The following is a 12992-nucleotide window of genomic DNA, read 5'->3' as shown; positions in this document are numbered from 1 at the left end:
ATGTATACATTATATACATTATATATATATATATATATATATATATATATATATATATATATATATATATATATATATATATATATATTTAATATGAATAACATGTAAAATATTTCAGCACCTAATTTCCTAGTAGTTGATAGTGTTAGTACATCCACTGACTGTAGAATTACCTGTGAAACGTTTTCACACAGCCAGAAAACTGCTTGTTGTTGCAACCAAATCCTGTGGGATTCTGTGAGAGTAGGGAGTAGCAAGATGGCGGCCAGTGACTTCAGTTTTTCGGCAAAATCAGCACTCCAGTGAGTGACACAGTGTACCGTAATGCTCAGAATATCCATTGAGTGGAGCGGCTTCGTTGCATACTTACACATTTTAACAGATTTTTGAGCACATTGTACCACATAAAATCAGTCAGTAAGCACAACGGTGATCATAGATAAGGCACACAATAAATTTTTGAGAAGATTTAAGGATTTGAAGTGCACCTTATAGTCCGAAAAATACGTTAATGTCTATGCTTCAGAACCACTGAGCTATATAATACACTGGAGTGCTAATCACCGTCTGTTTGAACGAGTCGCTTTGAAGCCACCAGCCGCCATATTGGTACTCCCTATTTTCCTCCAGTAACTAGGGAATATGTGCGCTACAGCATCGAATAACGAGGATTTTCTCATGTTCAGGGGGGGCTTAAGACTTTTAAAATGTCAAATGCCATATAGTTTTATGTTATGTTCTAAAAATATGAAGTACTGAGAAAGTCATGTGCTGAAATATTTAGCATTTTATTCATTTAAATATATATGTTTAACATTTATAAATATATAAATAACAATGTACAAAAACATATATTTACATATGTGTATACATATATATACATATATACATATACACATACTTATATATACATATATATATATTTAATATGAACAACATGTCAAATATTTCAGCACCTAATTTCCTAGTAGTTAATAGTGTTAGTACATCCACTGACTGTAGAATTACCTGTGAAACGTTTTCACACAGCCAGAAAACTGCTTGTTGTTGCAACCAAATCCTATGGGATTCTGTGAGAGTAGGGAGTAGCAAGATGGCGGCCAGTGGCTTCAGTTTTTCGGCAAAATCAGCACTCCAGTGTATTATATTGCTCAGTGTTCAGAACCCCCTTCTCCTTCACTGGTTGGAGGAAGCGGCTCGCTGACAGATCCTTGTACAGCTCCTGTGTGCAGCGCCCCCTGCAGGGCCTCCTTCAGGGTGAGGACGCCACCTTTAGCGTCCCTCAGCACCCCCTGCTCCACTGACTCCGCAGGATGGTGCCTCTGGAGATGTTTGACCACCTGGAACCGCTGCTTGGCCCGGTAGGAGCAGTGGCGACAGGAGAACGGTCGCTGCTCCGTGTGGGACAGGAAGTGATGTCGGAGACCCGCCGGCCACCGGAAGGACTTCTGACACAATCCACAGGAGTACGCCCGGTCGTCCGTGTGCTTCTTCTGGTGGGTCTTCAGGATGAAGATGGTTTTGAAGGTTTTGCCGCACTTCTCGCAGACATACGGGCGGACGTCGCAGTGCTGCGTGTCCCGGTGAGCGCGCAGGGCGTCCGCTCGGTTGGTGCGGTACTCACACTCACCACAGGCGTATGGCTTCTCCCCTAAAGAGTTTAAAGAAAAAGTTAGACCAAATATACAACCTCAGGTCACATGTGGTCTGGATAAAACATCATAATGCAACAGCAAATCAGAAAACTGGGAGTGTTTGCTTAAATGCAGACAATCAGCAATAAAGATGGAGGGAAAAAACTAAGATATGTTTCAATTTGTAGCAGCAGCACCTAATAGTGGCACTTTCGGTGCACACTCCTGTTGCTGTTTTTGGGCAAAATATTTTGTTATGTTATACCTGTTAGTCTATTACTACTACCAAATAATCATATTTTATTGATATTATTTCCAGTCGCTGCCGCAACTAGTAGCAGGTCCTCTGGCAGCTGCAGTGGCATGCAGCTGCCACAAGGTGTCACTATTGCTTTTTATGGACAAACGTTTTTTGTTTTTTTTTAATCCCTGTTCTATGTTTACTCTCAATTAATGATGTGCTAAATTGACATGATTTAATAAACACTTTTTAAACAATTTAACAAAAAAGTTATAAGGTGACTGTTTGTGTGAGAGGTTTGACTCATGATAAGAAAAAACAAATGTGGTGATTTAAAAACATCACATAAAAACAGGCTGGCACACTGAAAGTCTGCCGCTGTTGTTGTGGAATTAATGCTGATTATTGACAATCGGGATGTCAAGATAGTTATGAGCTAGTGACTGTTAGTAAATAAGTACGTTCAATTGATGGTGTCATTATTGTTTTTGAATTAATACAAAGTATAAGACCCAAAATATATCCGTATCCAAAAAGAGTTACACAAAGCGGGGTGATTTTTATCACCAAACTGCACACACTAAATGCATTTAATTCTATTTTTGAACTTATTGCTTTTTACTGATGCTGGGAAAACACATTTCTACTCTAGTTGATTTGCTTTTAGTATCCAGTCCATTGAAACCTAAACGGGAGCTTTGGTGTGAAGTTCCTACCTGTGTGCTTGGTCATGTGGTACTTCAGCTGAGTCGCCCATTTGCATTTGTAGCCGCACTCCGGACAAAGGTACTTCTTCTCTTCTTGGTGAACTCTCATGTGCAGCTTGGGTAGAAACAAACAAATAATTAGTTGATTTATGTTTCATCTAAGGATTCCCACAAACTGTTTTAACAAACCTCTCAGGGACTCCAGATCTAACGTGTTCTCAGACACTTTACTGTGTTTTCAGCTATTATCATTAATAAGGCAGGGCAGGTCACCACAGGTCTACGTGAAGAAGATCAGGCGTGAATATCATCTTCTGAACCACAGCACCAACATCCAAAAGGCACAAATGGTTTAATTAATGAGTTATAAAACGCTGCCATTTAACCGGTGGACCATTAGACCTACTGCCTCCGTCAGATCACTTGTTCACCTTTTCCTCCACCCACATTGCTCCAGATCTGCTGGAAGTATTTGTTGAGACAAGCTGTGATTAATATTTACATACTTAGCCACTGCAGTAAAAAAAACAAAAAAAAAAAACTATAGATTTTTAAAATAGTTTTTAAGATTTTAAAATCTCTGTACTCACTGTGAGAGTAAACTGTGTGAAATGTTCGTATAGAAAACGTCTTTGCATCTAATTTACCTCAGTTTCCTCCATGCAGGATATAAACTGTCAGAAACTTAGGGGAAATATATCTGTATCCAAACTACAGCTGGTCACTTTATTAAGTACATCTGTTAATTGCTTGTTAACTGCAAACCAGCCAATCGTAGCAGAGGTGGGACCAACAAGGTGAAACATCATAACTGCTTATGTCCCTGATATCCTGCAACCATTATTATCTGATATTTACAAAGCTAATGATGCCTTTTCTGACCCTTAAACTCTTCCTGTCTGGATTTATTTACAGTGAGATATGAAGATACAGTTTTTGCTGTTTTGCACTGCAAAAAGAGAACTAAAAGTAAGCAAGATTTTCTTAAAATTTGTATATTTTTTACTTGATTTGAGCAGCTAAATAAGACTATTTGCCAATGGAATGAGAATTTTTACCCCTAAAATAAGATAATTAGACATCCTGCACTTGAAATGAGATGATAGAGATGAATTGTTCGTATTTTAAGTGCAAGAATCCTATTCAGTTGGCAAATAGTCCAATTTACAAACTCAAACCAATGAAAATACACTAATTTCAAGAGGATTTAACATTCTTTTAGTTCCCTTTTTGCATTCAGTATGCAAATTATTAACAAGGCCTAAATGGGCAGAACCACAACCACTAGGTGGCGGAAAAGTGCTTCCAAAACTTGGAATGTGTAGAATATGCATCAACAGGCATTAGCAGGACATACCCCATCTTGGCTGCATTAAAGGGGGCCATGACAACAAATGTCCTTTTTCTGTAGTTTTGGGGTTATAATATGATCTTTTGTGCACTGATGCGGCCGTGTGAATGTCAAAAGTGAACAGTCTACAATCGTTCCTGTCACAACAAGCAGCACGAACTTAGACGGATATCTGCGCGTTGATTATCCAGCGATTTACAACCATTAAAGGAGTCCATCTGACGGACCCACCTTCAGCCTGGACGGATCGGCGCAGGTGTAACTGCACCGCTCACAGCTGTACGGCCTCTCCCCGGTGTGGATGCGGATGTGCCACGTGATCTTCTGCTTGTTCCGGGTTGCGTACTCGCAGTCCGTGCACTTGTACATGCGCTTGCTGCCGTGTGAGCGGAGGTGCTGCTCCAACACCAGCTGATGCCGGCAGGCGAACTCGCACGTGCTGCACCTGAGAGGCTTGTCCTCCGACGTGCCGCCCTCGTGTTCGCTCAGCAGGTGTTGGCCCAACAGCTGCCTGGTCCGGGCGGCGAAGGGGCAGAGCTGACACGGGTGTGCCAGGTGGGTCCTCTGGTGGAGGTCGAGGCTTTCTTTGGTCTGGAACGCCTCCTGGCAGGTGGTGCATTTGACCTCAGGGTGTGAGCTCTGCTGGTGGTGCTTCAGCGTCACCTTGCTGCTGCACCTAAAGTCACACGTCTGGCACGTAAAGCTCACCTGCAGCCGGTGCGCCCGTTTGCAGTGGTTCCTCAGGGCGACCTCGGAGCCGAAGCGGGCGTCGCAGTGGCCGCACGCGTGCTGCAGCTCGCCCGAGTGACACCGGCGGCGATGCCGGCCGACGTCGTCGGGGGCGTAGCCGGCGAAGTCGCATAGCGGGCAGAAGTGCGTGGGCCGCCTGTCGTGGACGCGCGCCTTGTGCTGACGCAGCTTGGCGGCGGCGCCGAAGGTCTTGCTGCAGACGTCGCAGCTGTGACGGCCGACTCCGGTGTGCAGAGAGCTGTGCTCCTCCAGGCGGTAGCGCCGTGACGTGCTGAAGGGACAGTAGCTGCAGCGATGCGGCAGAGCGCCTCGGAGTTTACGCGAAGAGGCGAGCTGCTCCACGCGGCGCAACCGTTTCTGTGCTGGATCCTGAAGCGCTCCTTCCTCGTGTTCAGAACGTGTGTGGCGGGTTAACGAACGTTTGGATTTAGCAACAAAACAGCAGACGGGACACTGGACGTCTCCTGGCTTCATGCAACCTTTCTTTTCGTGATTATCTGAAGAGGCTCCAAGCAGCTGAGGTTCCTCTGAAGGACCAGTCATGATTTTGGCTTCTTCCTTCCCTTCGTTGATCTTCTCAGGAACGATCTGAGCTGAAGTCTCTCGGCAGGTCAGCAGGTGTCTTTTAACTGCTGCCAGCTTGGCTGAGGAAAACCTGCACAGCTTGCATTTGAATTTCCTGCCTTTTCTGACATAAAGGGTTCTGCTCTGTGATAATTTGGGTCTTTTAGTGGATCTTTCTGTCTGGATTTGGTCATCTGGCAGCGTATTTGCCTGGACTTCTCTTGCTGGAAGTTCTGGTACCGTGGATCTCCTGCCAGGGGAGCTGCACGCTTCACCTTGTTGACCTTTCATCTCATTCGCAGACGACAGAGGCTCCATCTGGTCCGGTCTTGTTTCTGCCGCTGCAGCAGGATTTTCCACTGAAGTCAGAAGCTCGTTTGAACAGCTGACAGATGTTATTGTGTCCTCTGGAGGTGAGGGGTGATTCTTTTTAAGGTGGCAGTCCAGCCCACGCCTCTGTTTAAACATCTGGCCACATGTCCGGCACTCGTGTCCCTTCATCCTGCCCCGATGAAGGGGCACACCATAAACGTCCTCAGACGGCACCGCCAGCATCTGGACCCGTCCCTCCAGCACCATGGCCTCCGCCTGGTCCTTGTCGTGTTTCCTCAGAGCTTTCAGTCGGACCTCGGAGCGTGACGGGCCGTCCTCCCCGGCCCGGTCGTCCACAGACTCAGCAGCTTGGCTTGTCGGCGGCTCGGCTGCATCTTCTACGTCACTTTGCTCACACGGTCCATCTTGCATCTCTGCGTTGTCCTGGTCCAGCGAGCTGGTCGGCGTAGACGGGCCTAGCGTCTCTCGTGTCGCGTCGGGGGCCGTGCTTTGGTGGTTTTCCCCCTGGTTCAGTAAGGCTGTGCTTTGCTCCTCGGTGGAGGTCAGTGTGGTCAGCACCAGGGTGCAGAACTGCTCCGGACTGCCGGCGGATCTAAATGAAGCCGCTTCGTGACCGGAGTCACACACCGGATCACTTCCTGGTTGGTTCTGCTGCGTCCCAGACGCTGGTTGTCCCGGCAGCTCATAAGTCACTGATGACTTCCTGTAAAAGTCCTCCACGAACTCCGCCGAGCTCCTCTCCTTCTCCTTGGCCGCGTAGTTCTCCAGCCAGGCGGCGTCTCCCGGCACGTAGCCGTGGGCTTTCCTCTTGTGCAGGAAGAGGCTGACGTTGCTGTAGGACGAGTAGGAGCAGAGGGCGCAGTGGAACTCCTTCAGCTTGGTGTGTTTGCAGTTCTCGTGGTTCTGCAGCGCCTGCCGGTAGCGGGTGCTGTACGCGCAGTATTTGCACTTGTATGCGGTCGACTTCTTCTCCTCCTCCTCCTCCGCGCAGTGCTTGGCCAGCATGTGGTTGCGCAGCTCGTACTTGCGCTTGCAGGCGTACGCGCAGATCTCACACATGAGCGATTTGGCTTGATGCCGTAGTTCGTGGCTCTTAAGCTGGTCCAGCCGGTGGCATCGGTAGGAGCACTGATCACACGAGTATCTGTAGGAGAGACGGAGGGTTTAGTCCAGAGAGAGAAACCACACTTTACCCAGAAACCAACAAGCTGCACCCAAATAAACCTTTGATTTAGATAATTATGCAGCTGATTCATTGCATGTTTATAACTGTATATTCATCTTAGAGAACACAGCATTAGCCCACCCTACAGTCCTGTAAATATTCTTTTGTCTCCAAACCAACAGTCTTAAGATCAGAGCTGAAAAAGAAATCATTTGCTCCTTTACAGATTTCTTCTGGTTTAGTTTTTTTTTTCAATCCCTCTCAAATGTTTAAAAAAAGGGGGTTTATATACGACAACGACAAAACATAAATGAACAAATCCATCCAAACCAGCCTGAGTTTATGAGAAAAAGTATTTACCCCCTTAAATCTAACAGCTGGTCCTTTCTCCCAGGTAGCAACGGCTGCTGTTCGTGTTTTGATTCTTTAGCCCCGTCCACACAACGTTTTTTTGGTGAAAATTAGAAAGTTTTGTTGCATTTATGCTGTTTGTCTACGCCACGACAAAGACAACAGAAAAACAATCCAGTTTTTAATGAATCGTTGTGTGGGTCATGGGTCTCACTGTGGTTCACTGCGGTCCAAACCTTTCCAGACTCATAGATGTTCTTAAAATTTTTTTTTAGATCAGGGCAGGATGTGCAGCTTTCTGTGATGTTTTAGTCTAGTTCGTGTTGTCAGGCAGGTTCTGTTTTTTTGGATTTTAAGGGTCAGGCAGCTCTCTGGGTGTGGCTGCAGAAATTGGACCACAGTTAATTGCTTATTTAAAAAGAGGGGGTGGTGTAATTACTCTTTCACGTAGTACCAGGTTGCTATGGATAGATTTTGTTCCCCTTAATAAACAAAATGATAATTTGAATAACAGATTTTTGTTATTTTTTTTAATGGGTCTAAAATCTTTGTTAAATCAAAGTTTATAAATAAGATTTAGTAACAAACCTCCTAGATTGAGATAATCTGAAACAGTCAGTCAGAACTGAGCACTGACTCACTGATTCACTGACTCGATGACTCACTGATTCTGATTCACTGACTTGTCGATTCACCGACTCACTGATTCACTGACTCTGATTCACTGACTCACTGATTCAATTACTTGCTGATTCATGGACTCTGATTCACCGACTCGCCGATTCACTGATTCCCTGATTCATCCAACTCTCTGATTCACTGACTCTGTGATTCACTGACTCTCAGAGTCACTTACACGCTGATTATTTTATTCACTGACTCTCTGATTCACTTACTCTCCGGCTCACTGACTCTGTGATTCACAGACTGTGATTCACTGACTCGCTGATTCACTGACTCTCAGATTTACTGACTCACAGATTCACTGACTCACAGATTCACTGACTCACAGAGTCACTTACACGCTGATTCTTTAATTCACTGACTCTCTGACTCACTGGTTCACTGACTCCCTGGTTCACTGACTCTCAGAGTCACTTACACGTTGATTCTTTGATTCATTGACGCTCTGATTCACTGACTCTCTGACTCTCTGACTCTCTGGTTCACTGACTCTCTGGTTCACTGACTCTGATTCACTGAGTCTCTGATTTACTGAGTCTCTGATTCACTGACTCTCTGATTTACTGACTCCCTGATTCACTGACGCTCTGATTCAATTCACTGACGCTCTGATTCATTGACTCTCTGATTCACTGACTCTCTGACTCACTGGTTCACTGACTCCCTGGTTCACTGACTCTCTGATTCATTGACTCTCAGAGTCACTTACACGTTGATTCTTTGATTCACTGACACTCTGATTCACTGACTCTCTGACTCACTGACTCTGACTCACTGGTTCACTGACTCTCTGGTTCACTGACTCTCTGGTTCACTAACCACCTCAGCCGTCTACCTGAGGTCTCCAGCGTGTTTCCTCATATGCACGGTGAGATAATGCTTCCACTTGGTGACGTATCCACATTCGGCACACATGAAGTTCTTGTCGTCGGCGTGAACCAGCATGTGTCTGGACAGGTAGGACTCGTCTCTGCACCTGAACTCGCACAGGCTGCACTTGTGGGGCTTCTCGCCTGGAGACAAAACGAGAAACATCGTCAGGCGTGAGCCGCAGCGGGGCCAAATCCAGCGGAGCTGCTCCTCACCGCTGTGCATCAGGAGGTGCCGCTTCAGGCCGCGTTTATGCGAGGTGACGTAGCTGCACTGGTGGCAGCGGTGGATCTTCTCGGTGGCGTGCAAACGTGCGACGTGCTGCTCGAACTCCACGGGGTTAAAGGTGACGAAGGGGCAGAAAGCGCAGCGGAGCTCTTCCTCGCCGCTGTGGCCGAGCCGCCGGTGCTGCAGGAAGACGTTCTTATTGGAGCAGGAGAAGTTGCACTCTGCGCAGTGATAGGCCAGGTGGGTGCGGTAATGATCCTCCATGTCCGCGTCGCATCTAAAGACGGCGCCGCAGGCGTGGTGACGACACGCCGCGGCTCTGACGCCGTGCTCCTCGGCGGCGTGTCTGATGAGCTCTCTGCGCTGGCAGGTCTGGAAGGAGCAGCCGTCCTGGAAGCAGGGCAGCGGCGCGCCGTCCGGCAGCAGGACGTGCGTCTTCATGTGAGCCTTCAGGGCCCTGCTGCGGTGAAAGCTCTGGCCGCAGGCGGGACACAGGAAGCTCTGGCTGCCCACGGACGCCTCTTCCTCGTCGGGGTGCACGCTGGCCACGTGGCGGTGGACGGCGTTTCTCTCCACGGCGGAGTAATGGCACAGAGGGCAGCGGTGGAGCTTCTCCCCGGCCTCCCGGAGGCGGTGTACGCGCAGCTTGCTGCGGCTGGTGAAGAAGCGGCCGCAGGTGGGACACTGCAGGCCGGGATCAGGGAAGTGAAGGCGCAGGTGCTCCCGCAGGTGGGAGCGCATCTTGAAGCAGCGCCGGCATTTGGGGCAGGCGTGGGTCCGGTAGAGAGACTCGGATCCCTCAGACAGGTACGCTGGCACACAAGAACAAAGTCGGATCAGTTCAGCTCGTTTATAAATTGTATACATAAATATTTATACTTTACAGGATGAATATTAAAAAAAAAAATCACTCAGAGACCATAATTACACAACTGTAATCACAACAGAGGCTTTGCAGATCCCTGAACTCCACCTTATAAAGCTTTCTCTCTAAGATGACTGCATTGCAGCAATCCCTCCTACCCAAAAAAGCATGTGGCGACAGTGGAGAGTAACAGTTCCCTTTAAGTGAGAAGAAGCCTCTGGCACAATCAGAACTGGGCTCAATATGATTGACTACTACAAGTCTGTGGTTGTTACTCTGCTCTTAAATCTCGTTGTTCTGGCTTTAAACATCCCTCTAGACCAGAAGTTCCAAAATAGCAGCGTCAGAGCCTGTTGACCCTCTTTTTTTGGGAAGTTGTGAGAAAAAAATGAATAATATTATGAGAATAAAGTCATAAAATAATGAGAGTGAAGTAATATTTTTATAAGAACTCTTACAAAAAACAGACAGAAAAATACTAAATCCTTTTAGCACATCAGTATCCAATCATCTTGCGACCCCCCTGGAGGTCCAGACCCCCACTTTGGCAAGGCAAGGCAAATTTATTTATATAGCACAATTCAGTACAGAGACAATGCAAAGTGCTTTACATGATTAAAATATAGGAATAAGAGCAAGTAGGGATAGAGTGTAGGAAAAAACAAACAAAAAAAAAACCCATTAAAAACAGTAAAACAGTTAACTGGAACGTTCAAAGGCAATTTTAAACAAATGTGTTTTTAATATCGATTTAAAGGAACTCAGGCTTTCAGCACTTTTACTTTGGAAACCCCTGCTCTAGAAAACATGTCGGCCTTAATTTAACATTTATTTAGTAGCCTCCGTTAAAAAAATCCCACATCAAGACTCAACTTTACTCAGCAACAAAGGACTGACAAGCCCTTTAAAACAGAGGAACTATTTTCCCCCTATATTTTATTTTTAATTAGAACCCCTAGAAAACATTAATTTCCATGATTTCTTTGTTTTCCTGAGGCTGGAGCTCCTTTAGTGACTTCATTTAGAAGAAAAACAGCGAAGCAGATAAACTCTGATCCAGTTTTCATGTCTAGGATGAAAATAATAACGTTGTTTTACCTGTGGATGGCGCTGGTGTTGCAGCTGAAGCTGTAGAGACGTTTTTCTCCACAGCTGCTCCTGGTTGTTTCTCTGCTGGTGACTCAGTCTGGATCCCTAGTGACAGACATAAAAATGACCAGAACAAAGAGAAAAGAACTTAACCTCTGGTGCACCCTGTTTAAACATAAAGACAAAGGTTTGAACCAGTGTCCCGCGTCTCCTCCGGGTGTTTATATTACCTGTACAGGTGTTTTCCAGATGTTTGTGCGTCAACATGTGAGTCCTGAACTCCTTCAGGTTCTGAGACGCAGACTGGCAGTGAAGACAGCCGAACGGCATGTGGCTCCTCCGGTGGCTCTCCATCTCTTCCTGCGACAGGAAGCAGCGCTTACAGGAGCGGCCGGTGCAGCGGACCGGATTCAGGCCGTGCGCGGCCATCAGGTGGTTCTGGTTCTCCTGACGGTCGTCGGTGCTGAACCGGCAGCCGTCCTCACTGCAGAGGAACGGGCCGTCGGTGTCCTGCTCCCCGTGGCTGGTGTTGAAGTGTTTTCTCAGAGCTGCTGGTGTAGAAAAACTCTGACTGCACTGGGAACACCTGAAGCCGTCTGGCTGGGCTTGATGGGACGGAGGCTTTGGACAGCAGACGGATGTGGAGGAATCAGACAAGCTCCGCCCACGTGTGTCACAAACACGATCCATCGCCGCCGTCATGCCTGAAAAACACAGCGCACAGAAACGAGAGAGAAAGTGTCAATCCTGACCTCCTTACATTCAGTTTCCACAAAAAATGGATATCTTAGTCGTTTAAATTTGGCCCGGGCAGTTATGAGCATCTCTGAAAATGCTTTCTTTGAAATCAGCTAGCGGTGGGCAATATTTCAATATCAATATATATCACAATATAACTTTATTTAATTCCATTCTTTCAACACAGGGTTTGTCAATTTATTTTTATGTGTTTTATTTTTTAAAGCAAATATTTCTAAAATGTTATATTGCAGGATTCTTATAAACATGGTGCACAGGTAACTGTTGTGGGCATTCTTTGCAGCCTTTCTGCAGTTTTCATTTCCTTTATATCGATAACGTAAATCGTATCGACCGAAATTAAGAAATATATTGTGATATCATCCAGCCTTAAAATCAGCTGATTTTTTATATCTATTTTCAGCACAGTCCCTGATGTTTTGTTTGCTAAGACTTTTATGGATGATGTAACATGAAATAAAGAGATCTGTCCATCCAGACAACCCTGACCAGAGGAAGCTGTTCCTGCTAGAAAACTAAGATGATAAAATTAATAAAGACTTTCATGTAAAATAATAACTCCTTAATAGCTTAATGGAAAAAGGTTCTGTTTTTATCGGTCCACGTAAAGTTTTCTGTTTGCGCCTTTGATTAAACTCCTGATTTTAATTCCAGTTCTCCCTCTGAAATATAAAGAAATGACTCTTGGACCGATTTTTGCGCAGTTCTCCATCATCGTTTGGTTTAAACGGGCAGCTGCGGGACGAGGAGCTATGACCTGATAACAGAGATGTTACAATAACAGGAAATTAACAGATTTATAGATAAACGTGTGAGTCTCTTCCTTCAGGAGCAGAGATCAGACCTCCTGCCTGAGCTCCAGCCATCACCGCCTGTCTGACACACAACAGATCAACATTCAGTCCTCACCGCCTCCTCTGCTCCCTGAACTCATTTCTCTTCTTCTTCTTGTTCGACTGAAGCTCGGATTATAGCCAGGCTGACAGGCTGGAAGCTTTTATTTACTCATTAATGCTGACAGAGTAGCTTCAGGACCATGTTCGGGACGGCCGAAAACGGCGCTGTTATCGCTAGCTTAGCCTAGCTTAGCCTAGCTTAGTGCTAATCAGACTGTACCGAAGTTAACTTCTGATTTGTTACTCCAGTACGAATACGAAGCTTACTTTAGTGCCAGAAATAACATTTTTAATATTATTAATGAACAATAAATAAAAATGAACTCTGTTGTAATATTAATATTTGTTTGGCTTTTTTTAAATTCATAAACAGAGTCCTAAAATCCTCCCTCTTTTCAAGATCTTTCTAATGAAATTTCACTTATATCCAAAGTCTCTCAAATACATTGAAAATTTGAAGACGTGTGTGAAATGTTATTGAAACTACCCACAAATAAACAATAAT

At 45.7% G+C, this 12992-nt stretch overlaps 1 protein-coding gene across 1 annotated transcript; it reads right to left on the bottom strand.

Annotated features, from left to right (window-relative positions):
• Positions 1 to 1151: 1151 nt before the first annotated feature.
• On the bottom strand, positions 1152 to 11539 carry LOC105938932 (zinc finger protein 142). The gene is made up of 7 exons (XM_012880877.3): positions 11063 to 11539; positions 10842 to 10937; positions 8866 to 9690; positions 8616 to 8793; positions 4165 to 6724; positions 2592 to 2697; positions 1152 to 1651 (listed from the first exon to the last, which is right to left on the bottom strand). Exons 1-7 carry the CDS (start codon positions 11532 to 11534, stop codon positions 1152 to 1154), a joined length of 4737 nt encoding a protein of 1578 aa, XP_012736331.2. The 5' UTR covers positions 11535 to 11539.
• Positions 11540 to 12992: the final 1453 nt, after the last annotated feature.

Source organism: Fundulus heteroclitus, chromosome 7 (genome assembly GCF_011125445.2).
Source record: "Fundulus heteroclitus isolate FHET01 chromosome 7, MU-UCD_Fhet_4.1, whole genome shotgun sequence".
Taxonomy (NCBI): Eukaryota; Metazoa; Chordata; class Actinopteri; order Cyprinodontiformes; family Fundulidae; genus Fundulus; species Fundulus heteroclitus.
The sequence above is the reverse complement of the archived record's forward strand: the minus strand, read 5'-3'. Positions and strand labels throughout refer to the sequence as shown.